The 26933-nt window shown below is 26.9% G+C and overlaps 1 protein-coding gene across 1 annotated transcript in view; it reads left to right on the top strand.

Moving 5' to 3' along the window:
- LOC114126320 (dynein beta chain, ciliary) overlaps positions 1-26933 on the top strand; it is a 70964-nt gene that overhangs the window by 30589 nt on the left and 13442 nt on the right. The window contains exons 32-65 of the mRNA XM_050205551.1: positions 8305-8538; positions 9528-9706; positions 11181-11316; positions 11392-11526; positions 11606-11725; positions 11885-12027; positions 12089-12290; positions 12353-12577; positions 12643-12853; positions 13013-13140; positions 13216-13364; positions 13437-13719; positions 14394-14567; positions 14626-14818; positions 15217-15329; positions 15577-15770; positions 16608-16827; positions 16903-17064; positions 17899-18098; positions 18178-18334; positions 19069-19257; positions 20545-20784; positions 20862-21095; positions 21709-21835; positions 21909-22018; positions 23040-23192; positions 23605-23758; positions 23834-23976; positions 24050-24219; positions 24285-24423; positions 25399-25563; positions 26112-26305; positions 26409-26613; positions 26682-26769. Coding sequence (XP_050061508.1) covers positions 8305-8538; positions 9528-9706; positions 11181-11316; positions 11392-11526; positions 11606-11725; positions 11885-12027; positions 12089-12290; positions 12353-12577; positions 12643-12853; positions 13013-13140; positions 13216-13364; positions 13437-13719; positions 14394-14567; positions 14626-14818; positions 15217-15329; positions 15577-15770; positions 16608-16827; positions 16903-17064; positions 17899-18098; positions 18178-18334; positions 19069-19257; positions 20545-20784; positions 20862-21095; positions 21709-21835; positions 21909-22018; positions 23040-23192; positions 23605-23758; positions 23834-23976; positions 24050-24219; positions 24285-24423; positions 25399-25563; positions 26112-26305; positions 26409-26613; positions 26682-26769 — 5869 coding nt within the window. The remainder of the gene's footprint in view (positions 1-8304; positions 8539-9527; positions 9707-11180; positions 11317-11391; positions 11527-11605; positions 11726-11884; positions 12028-12088; positions 12291-12352; positions 12578-12642; positions 12854-13012; positions 13141-13215; positions 13365-13436; positions 13720-14393; positions 14568-14625; positions 14819-15216; positions 15330-15576; positions 15771-16607; positions 16828-16902; positions 17065-17898; positions 18099-18177; positions 18335-19068; positions 19258-20544; positions 20785-20861; positions 21096-21708; positions 21836-21908; positions 22019-23039; positions 23193-23604; positions 23759-23833; positions 23977-24049; positions 24220-24284; positions 24424-25398; positions 25564-26111; positions 26306-26408; positions 26614-26681; positions 26770-26933) is intronic.

Here is a 26933-nt window from a genome sequence, read left to right as displayed (position 1 = left end):
CGATGCGTATTGTGTGTAATACATGCATGACGATGACAATGTTCACGTGACTGGTGCACGTATCGGTCATCACGTACTCATGTATAAGACTTGAAAAGAAATATTATTTTCATTTTAACATTGCGACATATCACATCTATACCAGAGTGTCCTCCAACCATTATATTATAATATTATACTATCTGTATGACTGTACTGATCGTTATGGCACGGTGTGACTCTTGGTAAATAACTGTCGTCTGTCAACGAATTTAGAGATACACTTGCAATATTTTTTTTGCAGTGGTTTGTATACCTATTTTATATAGGTTCGCATACATGCTGCCATTCTATATTTGTATTAATAATGATAGAAATAATCTAAAATAATTTGTAAATTGTAATGCCCAATCCTACTCGAAAACGATCACCATTTGTACGCGTGGTCTATCATATTATATATGCTAAAAATTTCAATTAAGATATCATTTGTACTTAAAACTTGTTAAAACTAAATATTATTTTTCAAAAAACGACATCGAAATAATACAACAACATTTTGAATGTAAATTATTTTGTTACAATTTTTTAGGCTTTTATCGAAATCTATTATTAATTCATATTAAATTAATATAAAACTATAAAATTCTAAAATAGTGTGGGTGTTCTGAACTTTTAAAGTTTCTCAAAAACGTAATATAGTACTATAAGCGTTATAATATAACAAAATATAATAATATGCATTTAAAAATACTAAAAATGATTTCGTAATTCGTTGCAAAAACTTTAATTTTCAAAATACCACATCATCGTGGATTTTATCAATACAAATATTATCGCGATTAATATAGATTACTATAATAGTTGATGTCCGGCAGTCCGGCTTCATAAAAAATACAAAGCGGCCAACATACGTTAGATTAGGTGTTTATACGGTTTTATATTAGATGGATCTTTATTAATACTGTTGTTTGTGTTTGTCGATTTTCACACGAGTTAATGTACACGTAAGTACGTGTATAATAAAACGTGATGACCACACCGAAGTCTTCGTTTCTCGAAAAAGAATCCAACAACATGATTATTAATTTAGAACATTAATATTATTAATTATTACCTATACAAATAGTTTCTGGCATTCTGCAATCGACGGATAACGCTACATAGTCGTTGGTCGACGTATATTATTATACGAAAACATTTTTTGGCTGAACGTACAGTTGTTGTTGTCTAATCGATATGCACCGCGCTGCCAGAACATGCTTCTGACTTGATGGGATCCTGTTATTAGGCAACCGACGACGGTCTTTGTCGGAGAAAAAAAAAATTGTCACCGGGTGCAACAGGTGTGTCCGTCGGTCGGCGATCGTGGCGTGGTGACGGCGGCGGCCGATAACTCGACGACTGTTAGCATGCGGTCCTGGTAGTGCAGGACTCTCAAACAATGCCCTCGCCGTGACGTTGCGAGCTCCAGTCCGTCAGCTTTCGCGCGTATCGATGTCGCTTACGACCCTGGTAGATTGTCGCGTTTTCGACGTGTTGGTTGCCAACCAACAGACAAATTCTACAAATTTCTACTCAATTTGCTTTGTGAAAAGCAAGAAACCGATCATTTTCACGTTTTCCGAGAAGAAAATATTGACATCCGGGTCTGCGATGTTTTCAAATTGCATTCAAATTACATTCAAATCACATATTATTTTATTGTTATATAATATTTTTAATTTTAATACGTCAAAATTGAATGAATATAATATAGTTTATAGTTTTAATGACTTTAATTTTGAATAATCGACAAAATCAACATTTATATTGAATTACCAAGTCAACTCCAAGTCGATTTGTACAAAATCGCTATCGTTAGATATATCTTCAGATACATTAGTATGTATCACTATCACACACTACCAAGGTCCTGTATAATAGAAAAAAATCACATCACATTAGGACGTCATATTATATTATGACTGCTTACTTGTTTACTGTTCAGTAGTTCAGTTATTACGATTATTGTTCTATAGAATATTCTAGCATATAAATACTGTTGTATTGACAGGAATACTGTATACTTATACTTCTTAGTTATTATATTATAATACTACTGTAAAGAACATCGTAAACGTTGAGTTATGAGTAAATTTTATACATTCATAGAATTGTGCAAAATTGATTTATGCTATGCAATAATATGTATCATATTTTCAGTGCAGAGTTTATTATTTAGGTAGGTACCACCGCGTTTATTATGTTTTAAACTTTTATGTTTTATATATAAATAAATTAAATCTTGAAATTATTTAAAAATGAAATAATATAATTAAGTCACAACATGAGAAGTATGTTTTTAATAATTGTTTAAAAATGTAAATATTGTACAGTTTATCGTAATACATTTATGTATGTTCTTTATGCTATAAAAATAAAATGGACTTAATGAATTGTAAAGTGGACCAGTAATAAACTCCCTTATATAAAGTTTTGGTAGGAGATTTTCTTAAAAAACGGTTCTTAGAAATTTGAATACATTCTAAACTATTGTTTTTTTACGTTTTTCGTACGATTTATTTGTAAAATGTTTATGTAATTTAATTTTTTTCTTCTTCTTTAATAGTTACTGTATCGATTTAAATGTATTTAATTTGTTTGACAAAAACTAAAATATAGGTATATAACCTATATTATACTTATAACCTATTATAATTATTTTAGTAATTGATTGATAATGCTAATAAAGCATAAAAGTATACTATAGTTACTTATATGCACAGCGAGAGACTAGAAAGTCGAATTGATTTTACCCATTGACTAGTATCATTACAAAGAAAACATATTTTCTAAAAATCATACGTTTCTATTTCAACCTTACCAGTTTCTCAAGTTTTCGTTTGAATTTATACCCGTTTAGTGGGATACAATATATTTTTTTTTGTACTCAACGGACTCCAATATTGTGTGCTTGTTTTTATAACACGTAGGTACATTATAATATTTGTACTTCCTGAATAATCAGAATTGTTGGCATCTCTGCTAGTTAATAGTTCAGTACCTACCGTGAAGTCTGTAAAAACTATGTTTAACGCTAATTATATAAATAGCATCATTGGTGTAATTTGGATTTGTATTACGTTATTACAAGCTCACTGTCGTCGAACTTCGGTGAAAATAACTATTGGAATATAATAATTTGAACGTTTATTTCAATATTAGGTTTCAAAATAATTTGCGTTGTTTTCGACATTACGTAGTTATCGATCGCCGGTACTGCCGGGTTAGCGTTTTCTCCTGATTTCCTGTTACGCTCACACGCCCGAAAATTGGAATACTTTGTAATTTCAATTACTTGCAATTTCATGTACAAAAACATCGTTCCAACCATTACTCTATGGTTCCAACACCATCTAATGATGTACAATAATAATAGAAATAAAACTCTGGAAATATCACTGGTTGACATTCCGAAAACATTGCATTAGTTATATAATTAGTATTTAACTATTAAAATAATGTATAACTGTATCATAATACCGTATGTTAGACAGTGTGAATAGATTAATAACATAATAGATAGTATCTTAAAATTAATCTAAATATTTTAAAAATGTCATTGTGTAAACTGTTAAGTAAAATTCATATTAGGTACATGCAAATATTTTAAGTACTCACTAGGTAACAATAATATTATGTTAAATTGATAACAATATTAAAGACTCACATCATTGTAAAATCAATAGGTACATTCATTTCTTTTCTCGGAATCTAAAAGTAAAATATGTACATAGGTATCATTTAGATATCATTTTGATAAAATATTATGCAATATTAATGATACAAAATAAAAAATACGCAATACAAATATGATAAAATAGTAAATATACGCAATAAATTTATAAGTAGGTACCAATAATTTCTAAACTTCCATGAAGTGAAAAAGAAATATTTTAAAATTTAAAAATAGTTTAAGTACCTAAAGTTAATTTTTATTGAAACTAAATCGTTTTTACTTTTTAGTTATCTTATTTATTTATAGGCAAGACCAATAAATAAATTCACATAATTGTAATTCATTTTTACATTTATTTTCTCAAAGAAAAAACCACTGGGTCTTATAAAATTAAAATATTATAATTTATAAGCGTTATATAATATGAAATTTAGTCTTTTTTACTAGGCACTTTTATTTAAATAATAAAATAATATACCATAAAACATTCACTTTTATCACTATTAGTCAGTTTTCCATATATTTTGAAGATTAAAAATAAAAAAATTTAAATAATTCTATTTCTATTAATATAATATGTATTTTTCAAGACGTATAATTCAAATCATTAAATAATATATATTATTAGTATATTAATATTATCAGAGGTCGGCTTACTCATGTCTTTATTGTTATTATTATTATTTTTAACGACTGGGTTATTTGTTTTGACCTATAAAGTGTACTTTCTGCAGATGTGTACTGCGCAGAGAAGCGTAGTTAAAAAAAAATATGTAATTTATGTTATCATAATACTGAAGAATATTTATTGTATAGTAAAAATACATCTAGAAATTTTCGTCATCTCAAGATGAAAATGTTTTCTTTGAATTCTACATTGACTGTAGTTGAGTAACGTTACTTATTTTAGATTTACACGAGGCCAAGAATCTCTTGGTTTTACAAAAATAATATTATTTTGTCTCATAAGTAACACATTGGAATAACACGCAATAGATACAATAATTTGTTTTCTCTGTAATCCATCAATATTTCAAAAATGACATATACGTTCAATGATCCGAGCTCGTCTCTGAATTGTTTTTTTTTTTTTTAATGTGAATAAATCGCCTTCGAATTTGAAATAACAATAAAAACACCATCAATTGAACTATTATTATTTGTTCGATTGTAATAACAAACAAATGTCATCTACTATATAGCATGCAATGTATTATGTATGTTTGTTTTTAATTATATCAGCTGTGTTTTTTAATTAAACAGATTTTTTTAGTAATACAAATAATTATCGAACTGTAGTCACTAATAATAATTATCTAATTGAAAGAAAACATAACACTAATACGAGTCGATAAGACTGAACGCCCATTTTTTGTATCCGTTCCGATAATTTGTTTGATTATTATTGTTTGTGGTTTTAGTTATAATTGGGATTCAGCCGATCTAGTTATTTAAAAGAAACCAAAACATTAACATGACCAGCGTTTCTGAACTAGCGCTATAATGTGTATTAGTAGATACTTGTGAGCTGTATAGATATTTCTTCGTCAAATCAATTTAACAAATAATAAATGACAAAAGTACAAGAAATTGTAAAAATATGTTAGCTGTAATACACTGATTAATAATTAACATTTTTTTGTATATGTATTTAAATAAAATAATAATTGACAGGTGATTATAAATTTAGATTACGAGTGAAATCTATTTCAATATGATATACATATATGTTTTTGTAAAGGTTAGTAGAATTGGCATTAGGAAGAATAATTCATTCTCATTACTTTGCCAAGACTATTTTCAGTTTTGAAAGTACCTAGTCTATCCGAGTGTTAAGACCTTTAGAATTGAAAAATAAGTTAGATAGTATAAGTAACGAAAATTAAAAATCAATTTACCTACAGTTATCGTACGTTATAACTTATAAAGCTTACATAGAAGTTGATATTTTAGTAATTTATCACACAAATATCTGTATAGTAATTGACGTTATTTTTTGTGCAGAATTGGTAATATTAGCTAATGTGTCTATTAATACCTAAAATGCATAAATACATAAAGTTGTATAATATCAAAAAACAAAAGTGAAATCAGCAGTATAATTGATCAATTAATAATAATTACTATTATTAAAAAATATATATATCTTAATATACAATTTTTTTCGTACATAATAATGCTATCAATTTAAGCAATTCAAACATTTTGTATAATAAACTGTTTACTTATAAGTGGATACTGTATAGTGTATAGACGTATAGGAAGTAGGAGCTGAAGTATATTATATTAAGTATTTAATATGAACACTGCTTTCAAAAACATTGACTATTTATATTATAGGAATGCATAAATATTTACACCGGTTAGTAAAACGTAACAAACAATTATTTAGGCAACGCTTAATTAGAACACTGTATTTTCAATATTAAGAATATTCTACTAAACAATAGTTAAATAATAATAAATAATTTTTATCTGTGTCTCAACGTAAAAAGTAACATTGTACATTACCTATTAATTTTTAGGTGTCATTAAACACTTATTGTAAATATCTATTACATTCTGTTTAAAATAATATATTTTATATTTTATACGAGTTATTCTAATTCAATAATTATCACATGGTTATTTATTAGATTATTTTTATTTATCTATACTACCAACTATACTAATATTTTATTTTTAGTATTAACTTACATCACGAAAAAATTCATTTAACTACTTATACTAATTATAGGTAGTATTAAGAATAATAAAATATTATATTAGGTAGATATTTATTGAAATATAAATATTAGATTCTGAACGAAGTGATGAATGTATTGATTTTACAATGATGTATGTTTTTTTTTTTTTTTGTGTCTGCGTACAGCATAACTAGTCGAAACAATGCTTCAATTTCAAACTTCGGGGGTGGCTTCCGATGGAAAAGTGAATATCCTTGGTGCATTATAGAGGTAAAAAGTAAACATTTTCCAACAGTTTTCAAAAAAATCGAGAAAAGCAAAAAAAAAATGACGGAAAAACGGGAATTTTTACGCAAAACCAGTTTTCGACCGAATCGATTTTTTTATATGGTTGTAATTCAAAAACTAATCACTGCAAATACTTGAAATTTTCACCAAATGTTTATGTTAGTGTTATCTATATATAGTTAAATTTTCAAAATATTTTAAATTTTTTTGAGTTATTTATAGACCACTGAAATTTTCGATTTTTATGAGAATTTTTTTTGAAGTATCGATAAAAAAATTTTGGATGACCAAAAAAACTTGAAAATTTAATACAAGGTTCCTTATGAGTTGTTCTTATTGTAGCTAAAAAAAAATTAAAAATCGTTAGTCATAATTTTTTTCTATAAGCGTTTATAGTTCAAATATGTACGAAATCTGTCAAAATCGCGAAAATTTGCAACTAATTTTGAAGTTGAATAATCATAAAATTTTTTGTATTAATAACTAAGAATTGAAAATACAACACTAAATGTTCCATAAGTTTTCCTTCAAGTATCTATAGAGAAAACTCGAAGCATCATTATAAGAAAAATTTTAAGTGCGTTTGAATTTTAAATTTTTACGAAATCGCGTAACGATAACGATTTATCCTCAAACGATTTTAAATATTTGTTATTATTCAAAAAGTATAAGTAGTAGATACTTGAAAATTTTACCAGTTATTTAGATTGGCTATTTATAGACAACTGAAATTTTCAATTTTCTGAAAAAATATTTTTGAAATGTCGATAAAATTTTTTTGGCCCTATCAAAATACTTGAAAATTTTATACAAAGTTCCTCAAATGTTATTCTTATAGTGATTAAAAAATTATAAGAATACATAGGCACAATATTTTTTTATTAGCATTTGAAGTTCAAATTTTGACGAAAATTCGTCAAAATTATGAATATTTACAAATTATTTTGTAGGTATAATTCATAAAAATGTTTGTATAGGTAGCTAAGAGTTGAAAATTTAATACAAGATTTTTCATAAGTTTAGCTTACAATAATTATAAAAGAACTTAAATTTTTAGTGTATTTAGGCCATTAAAACAAAAACCACCTTTTTCACCAACCACTAGAAATTATATCCTAGGCTGACAAATCATCTTCGTTCAGAATCGTTTTTCGTATACAATGATACCTATCATTGTATTCAAATTTAACCTACCCTAGTCCGAGGTCAACCCCACTCCCTAATGTACAGCAGAACGGTACCCACTTGCCCACTTTTTTTTTTTTTTATATTTTAGTTTCAAGTAGTAAATCTATAGGTAAATTGTGTAAAATCGATCGGAACTTTACACAATCGAATGAAATAATTATATTTTGTATTGGTGCCACAAATAAATAAATAATAAATATTATTTATTAGTTTATTACTATCACAGTATAAAAATTTAAAATGAAATAAAATTCTCACACGTAATTTATTAAAATAATAATTACAATAATGATGGTGTTGTGTTTGAATTATCAATAATAGTATACTTAACATTCTTTAATTGACAATTATGGATTCTTAATATTTATAAACAAGAAGACAAGAAATTAAAATATTTACTATTGTACTGTGTTTTAGTTATAAATTATAATGTATTTACAGGTAGAAAAATGGCTCAATAAGATACAATCAATGATGCGTGAAACGATTAGGCATAATTTTTTAGAAAGTACCTTGTCTTACGAAGAGAAACCAAGAGAACAATGGTTGTTCGACTACCCAGCTCAAGTATCGTTGTGCGGTACTCAAATTTGGTGGACTACGGAAGTAAACATTGCATTTGCCAGGCTTGAAGAAGGCTATGAAAATGCCCTAAAAGATTATCAGAGAAAACAAGTGATTATAAAAAAAGAATTGATAAAAAAATGAAAGAATATATCCTGTATTTCATTAGTATTTAAGTCATGAGAATATTTTGGTAGTGTTTATGTGTATGTGTGGGGAAGGGGGGTAGGGGTTAGCTATTTCAATAGATACATCTCTCATCCGCATTCCGCTCATCCATTACTAATTTCTATATTCTGTCTATGCAGTGTTGTGTATTCAAAATCAATAAGTATTCTAAAATGTATAGCTATTAGCTCGTCATTAACGACTGATAAATTATAAGTACACTTATTAATTATTATCGAGTAGGCAAAATTTTATCAAAATGAAATAAATTAATAATGGCAGATACCGACTTAAAGATTTAGTACAAAGTTAATCATTATAACATATTTAATATATTATTAGTTTGAACAAATAAAATATAATTTAATTTATAACAACCACGAATAAAAAATGATAGGTAAGGAATATAATATATTTTGATAAATAACTTGAATTAGTGTTTAACGAAATGAGGACAAAACATTTTATTAACTATTATTTACATAATATACAATTTAATTATTTTACCATTTGGGTCATGCTCAAAACACATAATTAAAATAATTATTATAATTGTCTTAAAAAATAAAAAATAATAATGTCTCATTTAATAATAATAGTAACAATACCGTATAGATACTTATACATTGCTGTTTAAAAAGATATGATAACTCCTATATTCTTGAATATTATAATTTAGTTACTTGTATGATATTTTATATTTTTAAATAATGTCACAATAGTATTGTCGAAATATATTTTGAATTAAAATTAATTCAACTCAATTTTTGTTTTGACTTTTCATAATCTTATTTTGTTGTTTAGATAAATATTTAGTACAGTTTACAGTATTAACCTAAGCTACATGGCTATATGGCCATTGGCCACATATTAGTATTAGTATGTAAATAATATTTATCGTGAGTTTAATAACAGCGAATTTGTAAATATAGATTTCACAATTAAATACATTGATATCATTATTATTGGGAGAATTGACTAGACAAGACAGACAAAAAATAATGACAATTTGTACGATTGATGTGCATTCTAGAGACGTAGTAGCTAGATTAATACAATCAAAGATTGAAAATGTACTAGCATTTCAGTGGCAATCGCAACTCAGACACAGGCAAGTATATATGTTAATAAAATGTATGTAATGTTTTAAAATGTCAAAGTAAAAAATTCAAATGACATTTGTGTATACTTCATCTGATAACGTAATAATTGAGGGTTTATTAGTTATTACTATATTCTGTATAACAGTTAATTATATTATAGAGTGTGTGATTTTTCGATTTGTTAAAGAATTAATAGTAAATATTATATAAATATATTTTATAATAATTATACCAATGATATCAAAATTAATAATATACAGAGAACTTTTTTATCATCAACCTCATCACCTCGATAATTTGTTGTGTTTATTGAAAAGAATAGTATGTTCTTATTGTTCTTAATCAGTAAAATCATAACATTTATAGTTATAATTAACTATTAACTTATAATTTATTGTTGATTTCATTCGTTATTAATTATTTTTGTGACAATATTCTAATAATATAATATATGACTGAGCAGTGAGTGGTTATGTGAATCGTGTTTCCTTGTGTATTATGGCTTATACTCCATCACGACTGTATACATATACGACTGTAGGTTATAACTTTTTGCCGTTTTGGAGAGTAAAAGTGCTTTTATCTTCAAATATTACACACTTATTAAGGGTGATTTTTGGTAAAAAATTTTAGTTGGATCTAGTTGGAATTTTGGAGTTTCCAGTACTAGTAAAAAATATAATCTGGAGAATTAAAAAAAAAAAAATCCAATTTAAATTTAATGAAATCAATAATTTTTCCATAAAACTAGATTTTATTAAAATTGATATTGTTTTGTTTTTGCTGTACTTATATAAAATGCTCATCTTTAAAGGATACAATAATTGTTTTCTAAATATTTTTATAACAATTTATTGCACATGATATAATTTTGTTCTTTCTGTTCTTTGTACTTTTTATTAGATACAGTCGAGTTGCAATAACTGGAATTCATAATTCGAAATCTTTTCTTGCTCATTGTAGTATAGTTTTTTCTATTTATGAATAATACATTTTTGAGTAGTATATTTAATTTTAAACAAGGATCTTAAACTAAGATGTATTTAAAGTAATTAAAAAATACAGGGGATACCTACATAGCCATGATATATTTTTTTTATTTATTTTGTTTTAATCTTAAGTAGAATACTTTTCTAAAAATTATAATTTATAAAATATTTTAATTACCTACAAATGTTTTACACTACTATTACTCAAATTATATATATTTCAAGTATTATTTATAAAAATATTTTCGTTGCATATTCGATATATTTTCTGAATCAATTATTTTAGAACATTCTTTTTATACTTATGTAGTATTATGTAAATACAAATATGGATTGTTATTACAAATGATCATTTATACATATTATCTCAGCTACTTAAAGCTTAAACACAAAAATTCACAGTGATAATAACAGTTGCAGTTTACGATAAAATAAAATTTACTCAAGAAGTATTATTTGAATGTTTCATATTAATAAATGTTTTTAATTTTAGGTGGGATGAAAAGGAAAAGGACTGCTTCGCCAATATTTGCGATGCACAATTTCGATACAGTCACGAATATTTAGGTAACACACCTCGTTTAGTTATCACTCCTTTGACGGACAGATGTTACATAACCCTCACACAAGTAAGTATCATAGTTTATGATCATTTTGTAGCTATCAATAGAATAAAAGAAATTGTTTATTTTTATATTTATTAGTCGTTACATTTGGTAATGGGCGGAGGACCTGCCGGGCCTGCAGGAACTGGAAAAACAGAGACAACTAAAGATCTCGGTCGCGCTCTCGGTGTCATGGTTTACGTGTTCAATTGTTCTGAGCAAATGGATTACAAGGTATATGTTATATATAGTTTAACGACTAGAAAGTAATCAATAAACATAACTGTTTCATAACCAAATACATATATTTCAGTCATGTGGCAACATTTATAAAGGATTGGCTCAAACAGGTGCCTGGGGTTGTTTTGATGAGTTTAACAGAATATCTGTTGAAGTGTTGTCAGTAGTTGCTGTCCAAGTGAAATCCATTCAAGTATATCATTAAAATATGATTATGAAAATTTAATATGAATTAAAATACTTCCATTATTTTTATTACTTAAAATTATATTATAATATTAATCCTTCCTTTCAATGTTAGACATTATAATTATTAATTATTATAATATTAAATACTAACTTGCCTTCGTAGGATGCGATTCGAGAAAAAGCAACTACGTTTAACTTTATGGGAGAAAAAATTAGTTTGATTTCATCGGTTGGAATTTTTATTACTATGAATCCCGGTTATGCTGGTAGAACAGAGTTACCAGAAAATTTAAAAGCTCTTTTTAGGTTAGTACCCTTGATAAAAATAAAACTAAAAAAAATAAAAAAACGATTTTTACTATTATAGGCCTTGCGCTATGGTAGTACCAGATTTTGAACTTATCTGTGAAATAATGTTGGTTGCCGAAGGTTTTCAAGAAGCGAAAATTCTCGCAAGGAAATTTATAACTTTGTATACTCTGTGTAAAGAGCTGCTATCTAAACAGGATCATTATGATTGGGGCTTAAGGGCCATTAAGTCTGTATTAGTAGTTGCTGGTTCTTTGAAGGTAAACTATTTATATTATTCATAACACTAAATTGTGATTATAATATTGTGTAAAAATTATAGAGAGGTGATCCTGGACGTATTGAAGAAGAAGTTTTAATGAGAGCTTTAAGAGATTTCAACATACCAAAAATTATCAGCGACGATGTCCCAGTATTTATGGGACTGATAGGGGATTTGTTCCCGTCGTTGGATGTGCCTCGTAAAAGGGACCAGGATTTCGAAAAGACTGTCAAACAAGCAGCCGTTGATTTATTGTTGCAACCCGAAGAAAATTTCATACTCAAAGTACTGGTTGTTGTATTTGATATAGTTACTTAGTGTCAGCATAAAAATTACATTTTAATAAACAGGTCGTACAATTAGAAGAGCTTTTGGAAGTTCGTCATTCCGTATTCGTAGTCGGAAATGCAGGCACTGGTAAAACCGAAGTTTGGAAAACGCTATTTAGAACTTATCAAAATATAAAACGAAAACCAATTTACAACGATTTGAATCCAAAAGCAGTAACTAATGATGAACTATTTGGTGTTATTAACCCTGCTACCCGTGAATGGAAAGATGGTAATTTTCATTTCTTTTGTCTTTTAAAATTATTTCTAAAATAAAACTAGTATATAATAACAATAACAAAAATAATTTATATTAGTAATATAAAATTAAATGATGTCTTTGATATTTAATCCAAATTATAACGGGGTTTTCTTTATATATCTTTCAAAGGTTTATTTTCTGTTATAATGAGAGAACAAGCAAATATCCCGAATAGTTTTCCCAAGTGGATTTTATTGGATGGTGATATTGACCCGATGTGGATTGAGTCACTGAACACTGTGATGGATGACAACAAGGCATTTATATAGAACATATACATTTAATATTAAATTGTACATAAACGATTGCTTTAAAACATCTGTGTTGTTTAGGTATTAACGTTAGCCAGCAACGAACGTATTGCCTTAACTCCTTCGATGAGGCTCATTTTTGAAATATCAAATTTGCGGACGGCTACACCAGCTACCGTATCTCGAGCAGGAATTTTGTATTTAAACCCTCAAGATTTGGGATGGAATCCGTAAAAAAAACAATAATAATTATTATTTATAAAATCAAAACAATTCACAATGTGTGTTCATATAATTTATAGATATGTGACGAGTTGGATTGAGACCAGAGAATATGCAGTGGAGAAGAGTAATCTCGTGATCCTGTTTGATAAATACATACCACCGTGTCTGGAAAACATCCGTAACAGGTTTAAAAAAATCATACCAATAACGGAAATGTCGCATATACAAATGCTGTGTCATTTGCTCGAGTGCATTTTAGTGCCAGCCAATACTCCTACGGACTGTCCTAAAGAATGGTACGAACTATACTTCACGTTTGTATGCATATGGTCGTTTGGAGCAGCTATATACCAAGAACAGGTAAGAACAAAAATCAGTTACAATGATTTAAAAGTCCTGAGGAAAATTTCAAATTTTTAACCCGACAAGTTTACGTAAAAAAAAATATTAGGTACTTACTAGTATACAGTTATAGGTACACTTAGTTGTAATCAGTAGTTTATTGTTTTATTATCGCAATGTTGAGTGATACTTATTATTTACCACTGTGTTAAATATTTTAACGGATATCAGCACTGTCGCTCCTTGAAAAAGTTTACAACCTTGGAAACAAAAAGCATACCACTGCGTGAAAAAATGAGTAATAAGTGCCAACCGGGCATGTAAAACACACTGAGTATCTAAATTCTAAATCATCAACAGGCGATGCTGTGCAGTCTGTAGTAGGTGTTGCAAGTGATAGAGTATTAGAACCTAAAATTTCTATAAGCCCTATTAAAAATACACGGTTGATATAAAGCATAATTTTCCCACATTTATATGTTTAATGTTTGTATTTTATATACTTTTGAAAAAAATAATAAATTGAAGCCCTACCTCACCTGATTATTTACTCATATTTTGCGCGAAGATACTTCAAAAGAATTAAAAACCTATCATTTTTTTCTTCAAAATATTTTTTATTTCATTAATTTTTTTACAACCTAAAAACTATCACAAAGCATATAATTGGTGTTCTTATTTTTTAAACTCAGGTAGTTGATTACAAAGTAGAGTTTTCCAAATGGTGGGTGGCAGAATTCAAAACCATCAAATATCCATCTCAGGGTACTGTGTTCGATTATTACATCGACACGGAAACCAAAGAGTTCTTACCCTGGACGAACATCATTCCCAAATTTGAACTGGATTCGGACATGCCCCTACAGGTTTAATAATGTTTACAGATTGTTCGACGTTTTTATACCACTGTTTCGTTTCTCACAGAGTGCTTTAGTCCACACGACAGAATCGATAAGGACCAGGTTCTTCGTGGACCTTCTCATGAATCAAAAACACCCGGTAATGCTAGTCGGGAGTGCGGGTTGCGGAAAAACGGTATTGATGAACGAAAAGCTCACAAGTCTCTCGGAAAATTATGCTGTGACTAATATACCGTTCAACTACTATACGACGTCAGGTAATCACATATTTTGTTTAATAAATAATGGTAATGTCTTCCTCATGATTGTGATTTGTAAGTTTAATCTAGTTTGTGCCAAAAAATTATTTAAAGTAAAGTAATGTATATATATATATATATATATATAATTTAATTCAAACTTGAAACATTTATATTTTGAATTCCTATCTTGAAACAATATTCAATGTTACCTATCATTAAATACAAGTTGACAATTTGATATACATAATTGATAATATGAATAGGAACTTTTAAGTCCTAGTTACGATGAAGTTTGGTGTTAAATACCTATTTAAATATATATATATATATTATATATTTTTAAATTATATTATATTATATTATTATGTATGTAGTTTTTTCATCTGTATTAATTTATTATTGGTTAATTACAGAGATGTTACAAAAAATACTAGAAAAACCTCTCGAGAAAAAAGCTGGCCGAAATTATGGACCACCGGGAAATAAAACACTCATATACTTTTTAGACGATATGAATATGCCCGAAGTAAAATAATTATTAATAACTAATAATAATAACAGTTTACAATATAAATTTAAATATTTAAATTACATAATATTAATATAAGCTCATTAAATCTTAAAATCACGGAATTTATTATTTACTTTATAGTGAATAATATATAGGTACATTAAAAGTTTTTTTATAGAACGTCTATGAATGAAAACAAATCCATACGTGACTTGGCGAAATGCCGAATACCGTGGTTTTCTATGATAGTAAACAATTTCAGGTAGATTGCTACGGAACTGTTCAACCGCACACTCTGATACGGCAACATTTGGACTACGGGCACTGGTACGACAGAACCAAATTGTCGTTAAAAGACATTCACAACTGTCAATATGTGTCCTGCATGAATCCAACCGCAGGGAGTTTTACGATCAACCCTCGGTTACAGCGGCATTTTTGTGTCATCGCTGTGAGGTATAATAAACCTTTCATTTTCAATAATTCAAAAATCTTATTTTCATTATTGTCACGTATAAAATTGTGTGTATTACCTACCTAATACGTACTATACTTAACAATATACGCACGATGTCTCACACAGTTGCTTTTATGATTTACGCAAGATATTAGATAATTGAAAAAATAAAAGAGTGAGCTACAAGAACAATGTATATAACATATTTAAAACGATTGAATAGGTAAAATAAAAATAAATACCAGACATTTATAAACATAATATCTACGTTTAAACTACGATATAAAACAAAATCTTACAGATTAATTGTTTATTAGACTCTAAAAATTAAAAAAAAAAACAATTGTTTCATAAAAATTGGACTGCAACATGTATGGTTCTTTATTGAGTAAATATACCTTTAGATTTTTATTCAAACTAAAATATGCAAAACAAACATATAATTTGTGTCAAATTATACAGAAATACAGTGTATATAATATATGTTATTATAGATGAAAAAATAAAAAATACGTATATATATATATTTATATATTATATATATTTGTACCTACCTACTAATATTACAATTTTATATAATAAATAATATGAACAAAAAAATTATATCACAATGTATCATATAAAAATAATAACTTAATATATATTATTAACTTTAAACTTATAATACATTTATAGATTAAAGCTGTTTGTCGCTTTTGCAGAATGATATATTTCTTAATATTAAGTTCAATGAATTCAATGATTGGTTTTGTTTTATTTATTATCATTATCTTATTATAATGTCTATATATTTTTTTCATTATTATAAATTCACTTTAATTATTCTTACTGTACAGCTTTCCAGGGTCTGAGTCGTTGACGATGATTTATGCTTCAATTTTAAATCAACATTTCGGAAATTTTGAATATCGAATCCCACAAGTTGCCTCAAAACTAGCTGATAACGTAATAGAAGCTACAATCTGGTTACACAACAAAGTTAATTCGGTGTTTCTACCTACCGCCACCAAGTTTCATTATATATTCAATCTGAGAGATTTGTCAAATGTCTTTCAAGTATTTGAAACAAAAACGAATAATTCTTTTACAAATCATGTAGATATAATATTCATTTAAAATATTGTATTTTAGGGTCTGCTTTTCAGTACTGGAGAGTGTCTGAACTGCAGTGCAGATCTAATGCGATTGTGGATGCACGAATGCCAAAGAGTATATTCAGATAAATTGGTCGACGACAAGGATTCAGATGCATTTACTAAAATACAGACTGATGCTTTGAAAAAATTCTTTGATGTAAGTGTTCTCTAATACTTGTATAGTTGTATATGAATAGAATAAATTAAACTATAATAGTTTAACACTTAAATATGTCTGTTCCCGGTTTAAATTTCAATGATATTGTATTATCTATAAAAATAACAAAAAATATTTTTGATTTGTTTTCAAAATGTAAAATAATTTTTTATAGATGATAATTCATTGATAGATTCTATTATTGTAACATTCAAACACTTCTTTATTATTAATATTTAATATTGTATATCTGTATATCTGGTTAGTGCCCTAATAAGCTTAAATGTAGGCAATTAAACTTACATTAACCGGGGGGGGGGGGGGAAGTTAATGATATTTTTAAATTGAGTTGAGTTGATAGAAAAACGTTTGTAGTTACCTAGTTTAGTTAAGAGCGTTATATAGAAACTAAAAATGAAATTATATAATTTTTTTTCGTTTAAAACATATTAATATTCAATAGATTGTTTAAAATAATACATATCAAGAAAACAATTATTTCCTTATGTATTTTTGTATTATAATGGCGATAATATATTATGAAAATCTTTTTTCAAAAATTTTTAAACACTTATAATTCGTATGGTATCAATAATAAGTTAATTTGTTTGAATAATTCTAGCTAATAACAACAAAAATGAGTAAATTTAAAAATTCAATTTTTTATTTTTTATTATAATGTATGTTAAATAATCATTATATTATATTTATCATAATTATTTTATTTGTATTGTATATTACATACTGTTATATGCCATATAATATCTTATATCATATAATATATGACATTATGACATAAATACTTTTAACTAAAATTACAATAATTATTTATAGGAAATTGACGAATGTGCAGTTTTTGAAAAACCAAATATTTATTGCCATTTTGCTCAAGGTATTGGTGAACCTAAGTATTTATCGGTAAAAAATTGGACTAATCTCACAAAATTACTGGAAGAGGCTCTAAATTTATACAATGATTTGGTTGCTGCCATGAATTTAGTGCTTTTCGAAGATGCTATGATGCACATTTGCAGGTTTGCAAAGGATTATAATTATGATGTATGGCTTATAGTTTTCGATGTGATTGTGTGACGATTTTTACCGAAAATCTAGAATAAACCGAATATTGGAATCGCCAAGAGGTAGTTGCTTATTGGTTGGGGTCGGAGGTAGTGGAAAACAATGTTTAGCACGTTTGGCGGCGTTTATTTCCAGCTTGGAGGTAGCTCAAATACAACTACGTAAAGGCTACGGGCTTCTAGATCTTAAAGTGAGAATTTAAAGAAAATCTATTATTGAAAGTAAACAGTTATAATATATTCAAAGTTAAGCATCAACTAGTTAATAATTAAAAACTTATTTTTTTAGACTTTTAAGCTAGTTAACTGATTTTTTTATCAACTTATCACTTAACTAGTTAAATTTTACATTATATTTAATCAGCTATTTTTTTATTTAATATGAAAATTATAATGCTAAAATCAAGTTTATACATATCTATAAGATGTTTCTATAGGTACATTTAAATTTTTTTAATTATATTTTTTATAATTTTTTTTAAATACATATTTTTTAATCAAATAATTTAGTTGAAATTAGTTGTGCTACTAACCTGTAATTACCCCCAAACACTAGATAGGTATAACAGCTAGTGTGTAATAATAAAGAATAGTAGAATTACTTATTTTTTATAAAATATTTAGTTGGTATTTAAAAAAAAGTACTGTTTGTGACTCAAATAGAAATAATAATAAACATTAATAAACTCCTTTTAACTAAGTAAATTTTATATTTTTTTTGTATGCTGATTTTAAACGTATATATTAAAAACCTATATTAATTATTATGTATATATTATTATTATATTAACTATAACTTAATATTGTTAACGTTGACTTAACTTAAAATTATTTTTAACAATTATTTTCATTAACTTGCTTGCCTATGAATATAAAATACTCAACAAAGAATGATCATCTAAAAATAATTATTACCTACTTGTAGATGGAATTATCCAGTTTGTACTTGAAGTCAGGTTTGAAAAATGTAGGAATTGTGTTTTTAATGACTGACGCTCAAGTACCGTCGGAATCGTTTCTAGTTCTAATCAACGACATGCTTTCGACGGGCGAAATCCCAGAATTGTTTCCCGACGATGAGGTCGAGAATATTATAGCCGGCGTTCGTAACGAAGTAAGATTTTACATTATCGACGTTTAAACGTATAAAACGTTATAGTATAATAAAAATAAAATAAGGAGATATGGTGTTAAGGGGAGGGCAGGTGATGTTAAATGATAACTTTACATATAGTGAGAGAAAGATACAATCGTGATGGTAATAATGAATTTTTTCTGGTCATTGGATGTAGTAAGGAGATATTATAGTCATATGGTGACTTGTGAAATGGTTCCCTTACTTTTTATAATATTTTAATCGGTTTTTACTCTTAATTGTTATTGTTATAAATTATAATCGAAGTGTATACTATAGCTATACTTACCGATATATCAATTATTATTGTTTATATAATAGGTATATATTTATATTATATTCATACGGATATTTACTATATGTGTTATGTGTGTACATTTTTATGCATGCGATGTCTGTTCATTATTGTTTGTTCAGTGATACCTATACTGAGTTAATTGTTGTAGGTATTTATGAGAGTACCTATTAATTCGATGCTAATACCTACGACTTTACGTACCTATTTATTTATTCTTTAATGATAAAGGACGTGATATAGGTTATAGTGAATTATATATTATTTTATGTACCTATACAATTTATAACAATGCTATGAATTATTATAAGTTTAATATTAGTATAATTAAATTTTACTCGATTGCGCATTACCGTGAATCGTTAACTCTAAATTCTAGAGCCTGGAATATCAGATACGTTTGAATCAATAACATAGAATCTCTGTAGTCTGTAAATAATTTTATAATACCCTATTAAAGCGGTCAATATTTTAATATTATGATAATGAGATAAGATTTACCTTTGGCACCTCCTAACAATGTTTTAAATATATTGTATAATAATACACAATAATAATAGATAAAACATAATTAAAATTTATTAATAATTATCAAACATGATATTTCTAGAAGCCATAATTTGAAGTGTTAAAATTTTATATTGTTATTAAATAGGTAAGTTATTTTATTATAAAACAATTAAACAGAACATTTTTTATTTCCATGATGAGACAGATCAGCTAAAGTAAAAGCAAAAGTTTTTATATTATAATTGGTATATTATTGGAAAAATTTTTTTTTATATCAACTATAAAAATACTATAAAATAGAAAATAGTTTTAAAATACTATTAAATTGAATCATTATTATACTACAAATAATAATTACACAAGTAAAGTAGAAAATATTGTTAGAGGCTAAGCCTCGTTTAATCATACTTCCCTCAATTTTCACCTTTGTCGATATGATATTATATTTGAATGTCGAGTAGGTTAAGGGCGCTGGGCAGTTGGACACACGCGAAAATTGTTGGAAATTTTTCATCGACCGGGTTAGACGACAATTAAAAGTCGTTCTGTGTTTCTCACCAGTTGGTTCGGTGTTACGAGTTCGTTCCAGGAAATTTCCCGCATTGGTTAACTGCACGTCAATCAACTGGTTTCATGAGTGGCCACAACAAGCACTCATGTCCGTATCCAATCAGTTTTTATCGGAACTCGAAGTGCTCCCTGTAAATAACTTTTTTTTTGTTTTCAATCGAAATCCTTATTTACAATTGGCATCAATTTATATGTGCACTTTTTCTAGGAAAACTTCAGAGAATCCGTTGCCAAGTTCATGGGTTACGCACACACACAGGTCAACATCATATCCCGAATATATTTGCAGAGTGACCGCCGGTACAATTATACAACCCCCAAATCGTTTTTGGAACAAATATCACTCTACTCCAAGTTGCTAAGGCGAAAATCGGCTGAACTAGCAAGCAAAATAGACCGTCTAGAAAATGGGTTGGAAAAACTGAAAAGTACAGCTAATCAAGTAAGTTTACATTATTATTTATTGACACAATTACTTTAAAAAAAAAAAAGAAAGGATTTGTATTTATGATTGTATGAAGGCCTGAATTAAACCCATGGAACTGATTCTGCTGTATGCCAGTGTATGTAATATAGCTAAATTTAAAGAGTAGGAAATTCGCCATTGAGAAGTTATATTACCGTAATAAATGTGTTTAATACTTAAATTTAAATCCAATGATAAATACCTAATAATTACACATGAAAACAATTTTGATCAGAGATGGTTAGTCACCTATATAATACTAAATAGCAGGTACATTGTATAAAAGATTTATTTTGCTACAGTAATAATTCATTTATTTATATTATTAATAATACTGTAGGTTGAATTAATAATGAAGAATGAGGATAGATCGTTATTATACGTTAAAAAATATATATAATATATATTATATATATATATAAAAATTGTAAAAATAAAACATTCTTTGCTTTACCCAGAATTTAAAAATATTTTGCGTTAAGTTACAAAAGCTTTTTGATAAATCATTTCGGATAAAAATTATTGCGATACTGCATATTTATCTGTATTAAATGCATGACATGTAATTAATGAATAATTTTGATTTTAGGTGGATAATTTAAAAGAAAAATTAGCAATTCAAGAAGTTGAATTAAAAATTAAAAATGATGCGGCTGACAAACTTATTCAAATAGTTGGAATTGAAACTGAGAAAGTATCAAAAGAGAAAGCATTTGGTATGATTTAAAATCAACTAAAAAAATAATATTTTTTAAATTCTAATATTATATTTATATAATTTATATAAAGCCGATGACGAGGAAAAAAAAGTTGGTTCAATAGCAGAAGAAGTAAAGAAAAAACAGCGAGATTGCGAAGAAGACCTCGTAAAGGCTGAACCAGCACTACTCGCTGCTCAAGTTTGTATTTAAAATATATTTAAAAAAATATTGATAAACTTCTTTAAAAATTAATGTATAATTATTTATTTAAATGTATAACGTATCCATATTATAGACGTGTGAGTATTCTAATTTTTGGTTGAGCCTTAAATAACTGATGTTCCAATATTCCATTAACACTTTTTTTCTTAATATATCAAAATGCAATCTACTTTAAATTACAATATTGCCGAATGTGAATAAAACAATTTTAATATTCATGAAATCCTATTTTATAAAAACGAAATAACACATCACATATTTGCACTATAATGAAAAATTTGGTTAATATCTACAAAAAATTAAACAATATTTAAACACTTTAAAAATATAAATATATTATAATTATAGAGAAATTTGTCCATTTCCCATTGTTTTAACTTTTAAGTGCCACATTAATGTTAACACTACCAGTAGGTTTTTGTTCAGTGAATAATTTGAACATATACATATTTTTGTGAAATTCCATTTTTTCAACAATTGTTTTTGGTTTACAACCGTGAGGATGGTTTGGAAAATGCAAAACAGTAAGCAGATTTTTTTTTTAAATTATAGACTGTGGTAGTGTGGTGTGATAGAGAAATTAAACTGTGTTATGGTTTTATGTCATGCATAGTACCTAGTTTTTTATTCAACGAGAGCATTAGGTTTTAATCAGCGATAGCACACATCAATTTATTCAATAGTGTTACTTTATATACCACTCGGTCGATCGTCAGGCAACCTATTTTAAATTCGTGGCTATAAACAAAACATTGCACCTACCATCCACCATATATACATTCAATAGATGATTTAAGATTAAAATAATAATCGAAAGAAACACAAAAGGTTTCTAGAGTAGAACTTATCTAAGAATGGTGGCATATTATATACTTTTCTTTTATACAAAATATTTTCAATGTAATATAGGCATGGTATCCGTCCACATTCATTGACTTATTGCTATGTTTAATGAGTATAATATGTATTTTACAAGATTTTTTTTTTATTTATTTAGGAAGCTTTAAATACATTGAATAAATCAAATTTAACAGAATTAAAATCATTTGGATCACCACCCGGCGTTGTTACAAATGTAACTGCTGCTGTGATGGTATTATTGGCGCAAAACGGTAAAATACCCAAAGACCGTAGTTGGAAAGCTACTAAAGTACGTGCTATACCTATATACTTATTATGAAATTATATTTATTTTTATTTTTAAATCTAACTGGTTTAAAAATAATTGTTTTTGTTATTCTATCCTAAAGTAGTACTGTTGAGATTAAAAACAAAAATTCAATCGTTACTTGAAATGATGATTACAAATATGATATTTTACAATGTATTTATATTCTATACAGTATACACTATATACACTATATATATATTATATTTTATTTGTTTTTAAATATATATGATTAGTATCCTATTAATATACAATATATTATAATACCTATAGTTAAATTAAGTAAATAATATTGTACTCAAATGATATTTTAATATGAAAAACGTCATTAACATATTTTGGAAATTAGAAAACCAGTTTTCCATTAAACTAAGACCGTTTAATTTGAATTTAGATTATGATGGCTAAAGTGGACAGTTTTCTAGATTTACTCATAAACTATGACAAAGAGAACATTCATCCAGAAGTAACTAAAGCCATTAAACCGTATTTAAAAGATCCAGAGTTCGAACCTGAATTTGTTAGATCAAAGTCTGCCGCAGCTGCTGGTGAATTTCAAAATTCGTGTCTATACGTTCAACTTAAATCAGTGTTATTTGTAGTGTTTGATATTTTAATTGCAGGTCTCTGTGCTTGGGTGATAAACATTATAAAATTTTACGAAGTATATTGTGACGTCGAACCAAAGCGATTAGCCTTAGCTCAAGCTAACACGGAACTCGCTCAGGCCCAAGAAAAATTGGCTGTTATAAAGAAAAAAGTTGCCGTAAGTATGAAATACTCTTTAGCAGTTAATGAATTATAAGAACATTGAATTAAAATGAACATTCTTAATAAAGTCCTTAGAAGAACAGCTTTCCAAATTGACCACTGACTTTGAGCAGGCCACATCTGAAAAACTACACTGTCAACAAGAAGCGGATGCTACTAATAAAACAATCGAGTTAGCGAACAGATTGATTGGTGGTTTGGGGTCAGAAAACGTCCGTTGGGCCGAAGCTGTAGCTTGGTATATTATTGTTGTGTATCAAATTGTGTTTATCAGATATGTATTTATTTTTAATAATTTTAAAGTTTTATGCAACAAAGTACCACTTTACCAGGAGACGTCCTGCTTATCACAGCGTTCATATCGTACGTTGGATGCTTCACGAAACATTATAGACAAGAGCTGTTACACAAAATATGGACACCATTCGTAAAAACTTTAGATGTACGTATATGTACATTGTACAGTAGTACTTAAAGAAATTAAACAATTTCGTGAAATAAAAAATGTTAAAAAAAAAATTACAAACGAGATCAATATCGTTCAAACTTGATATATAGGTATATGAAAGTACCTATAGTTAATAATTACACACTATATAGTATATATACATTTACAATTCTTCAATACAAGTCACCAATTAATTTAAAATCATAAGTTTGGCTCGTATATATTTTTAATTGTTGGTGAAGTTTTGCATCAACACCATAATTTGTCACATTAATTATAATTAACGGTCCGAAATATAAACCTTCTTAATCATTGTGAATAAATGCATTCTGTCTTTTGTTATAGATAAGTATTTACTATTTTAATAGGTATATTAACTAATAACTAAGTAATAGTTTGGGTTTTATTAGTTAGTTAAATTTAATTTATATTGTACATTGGAGTTTAATGAAAGCAAATTCTCAAAAACTATTATTTATCTAACATTATTGTCTATCAAGTACAAATATAAAATCATTAGCTGTAGTAAAACGCTTAATTGTAAAATTATTATCATTTAGTTACACTTTTGTAACTATAACTCAATTCGTCTTTATTTTGAAAAAATTGAAACATACCAAACAAACCTTTAAATACATAGTATTCAAGTTACTTAAGTATTTATTATATATTTATGTATTATAGAACTATAGAAGTAATAAATTAATTTATTGTAATAATGAAAATCATACAAACACATTTTGCATAAAGTTTAAACAAAAGGTTAACACTACATTGTAAATATTTAAGTTTTCAGTGTATTTGAAGTAATTCTATAAAAATAACTTTCTTTCTTGTGAGAACCCTTAAATAGATAAATGTAATGAACTTTCTTGTAATTAAATACTCGTTTTGTTTGTTATTGTGTTTAAGTAAAAAATACGCTACTGAATACAATTAATATTTAATTAGAATACATTAAACTTGTAGCCCGCTGTACCAATAACTGAAGGATTAGACCCGCTGACTTTACTGACTGATGACACTCAAGTGGCGATTTGGAATAATGAAGGATTACCCAGTGATCGTATGTCAACAGAAAACGCAACTATATTATCAAATTCTGATCGTTGGCCGTTAATGATTGATCCACAAGTAATATATTCATTTTTTGTATTATTTAGTATCTACCTATTAATTTACTATTTTTATTTATTTTCCTCGAGTAATTTCCTGTAAGTGTGTCATTAATATGTCGTTTAAATTGTATGTTAACTATTTTGATTTTAGATATTTATTATAATTTACTATTATTTATTAGTTTACTTAAGTATTTATACTTTAAGATACTTTTATACTTTTATATTAATCTTATTTAAATAGTTATAAAGTTTTCATAAAAGATTAGTATAATAAATCTAATATATAGAAAATATATATAATTTATAATCATTTATTTATTTTAGACTACATCAAATACGTTTGATTTTACAAATTTGAATGTGTGACCTTGAACTTGAACTTTGACTTTTGAACTTGGTGAAAGTAAAAATATATAAAAAATATTAAAACAAATAGATTTAAATATTAATAACTTTGCATCGGTTCCTATTAAAATAAAATATAAAAGATCTTTTCTGTAATCATGTTTTGTTTTATTTATTATTATTTTTTATATATTATTTATATAATTTATATTTTAGTTACAAGGCGTTAAATGGATCAAACAGAAGTACGGAGAAAGTTTAGTTGTATTACGTTTAGGACAGAAAGGTTCAATGGAAGAGCTAGAAAAAAGTATAACAACGGGAAAAATTGTTTTGCTAGAAAATATTGAAGAAAATTTAGATCCTGTCTTAGATCCTTTATTAGGTCGTAATCTCATAAAAAAAGGAAAGTAAGTAGATACAATTAGTGTGCAATATTATTTAAAATTTGTGAAAATATGTTTTAGTTTTTTCAAATAATCATATTATTATTTTTAATTTCATTTTGGATAGAGCCATTAAAATGGGAGACAAAGAAGTTGAATACAATCAAGAATTTCGGCTTTTACTCCATACTAAACTAGCTAATCCACATTATAAACCTGAAATGCAAGCTCAAACGACTTTGATTAACTTTACTGTGACGAGAGATGGTTTAGAAGACCAGCTACTTGCTGAAGTTGTAAAAGCCGAAAGACCTGATTTGGAACAACTCAAAGTAATTCATATTTTTAATTCAGCTGTATTAATTATTGTGATATAATTAATCTGTTATATTATTTCAAGGCTGAATTAACTAAACAACAAAATGATTTCAAAATCATGTTGAAAAAATTAGAAGACGATCTACTCTCACGGTTGTCCTCAGCAGGAGGTATGCTATATATAGTAATTTTTTTTTATATAAATAGTGGCTTATTACTTATTAATATAAGTTACAACGCTTAATTAAAGACCTTTATAGTTATAAAACGTCAGGTACTACATAAAGAATATTAAATATTGTATTTAAATATCACTAGAATTAAAACATTTTAT

Source organism: Aphis gossypii, chromosome X (assembly GCF_020184175.1).
Source record: "Aphis gossypii isolate Hap1 chromosome X, ASM2018417v2, whole genome shotgun sequence".
NCBI classification, from domain to species: Eukaryota; Metazoa; Arthropoda; class Insecta; order Hemiptera; family Aphididae; genus Aphis; species Aphis gossypii.
Note: the sequence above shows the minus strand (reverse complement) of the source record. Positions and strands in the feature narration are given on the sequence as shown.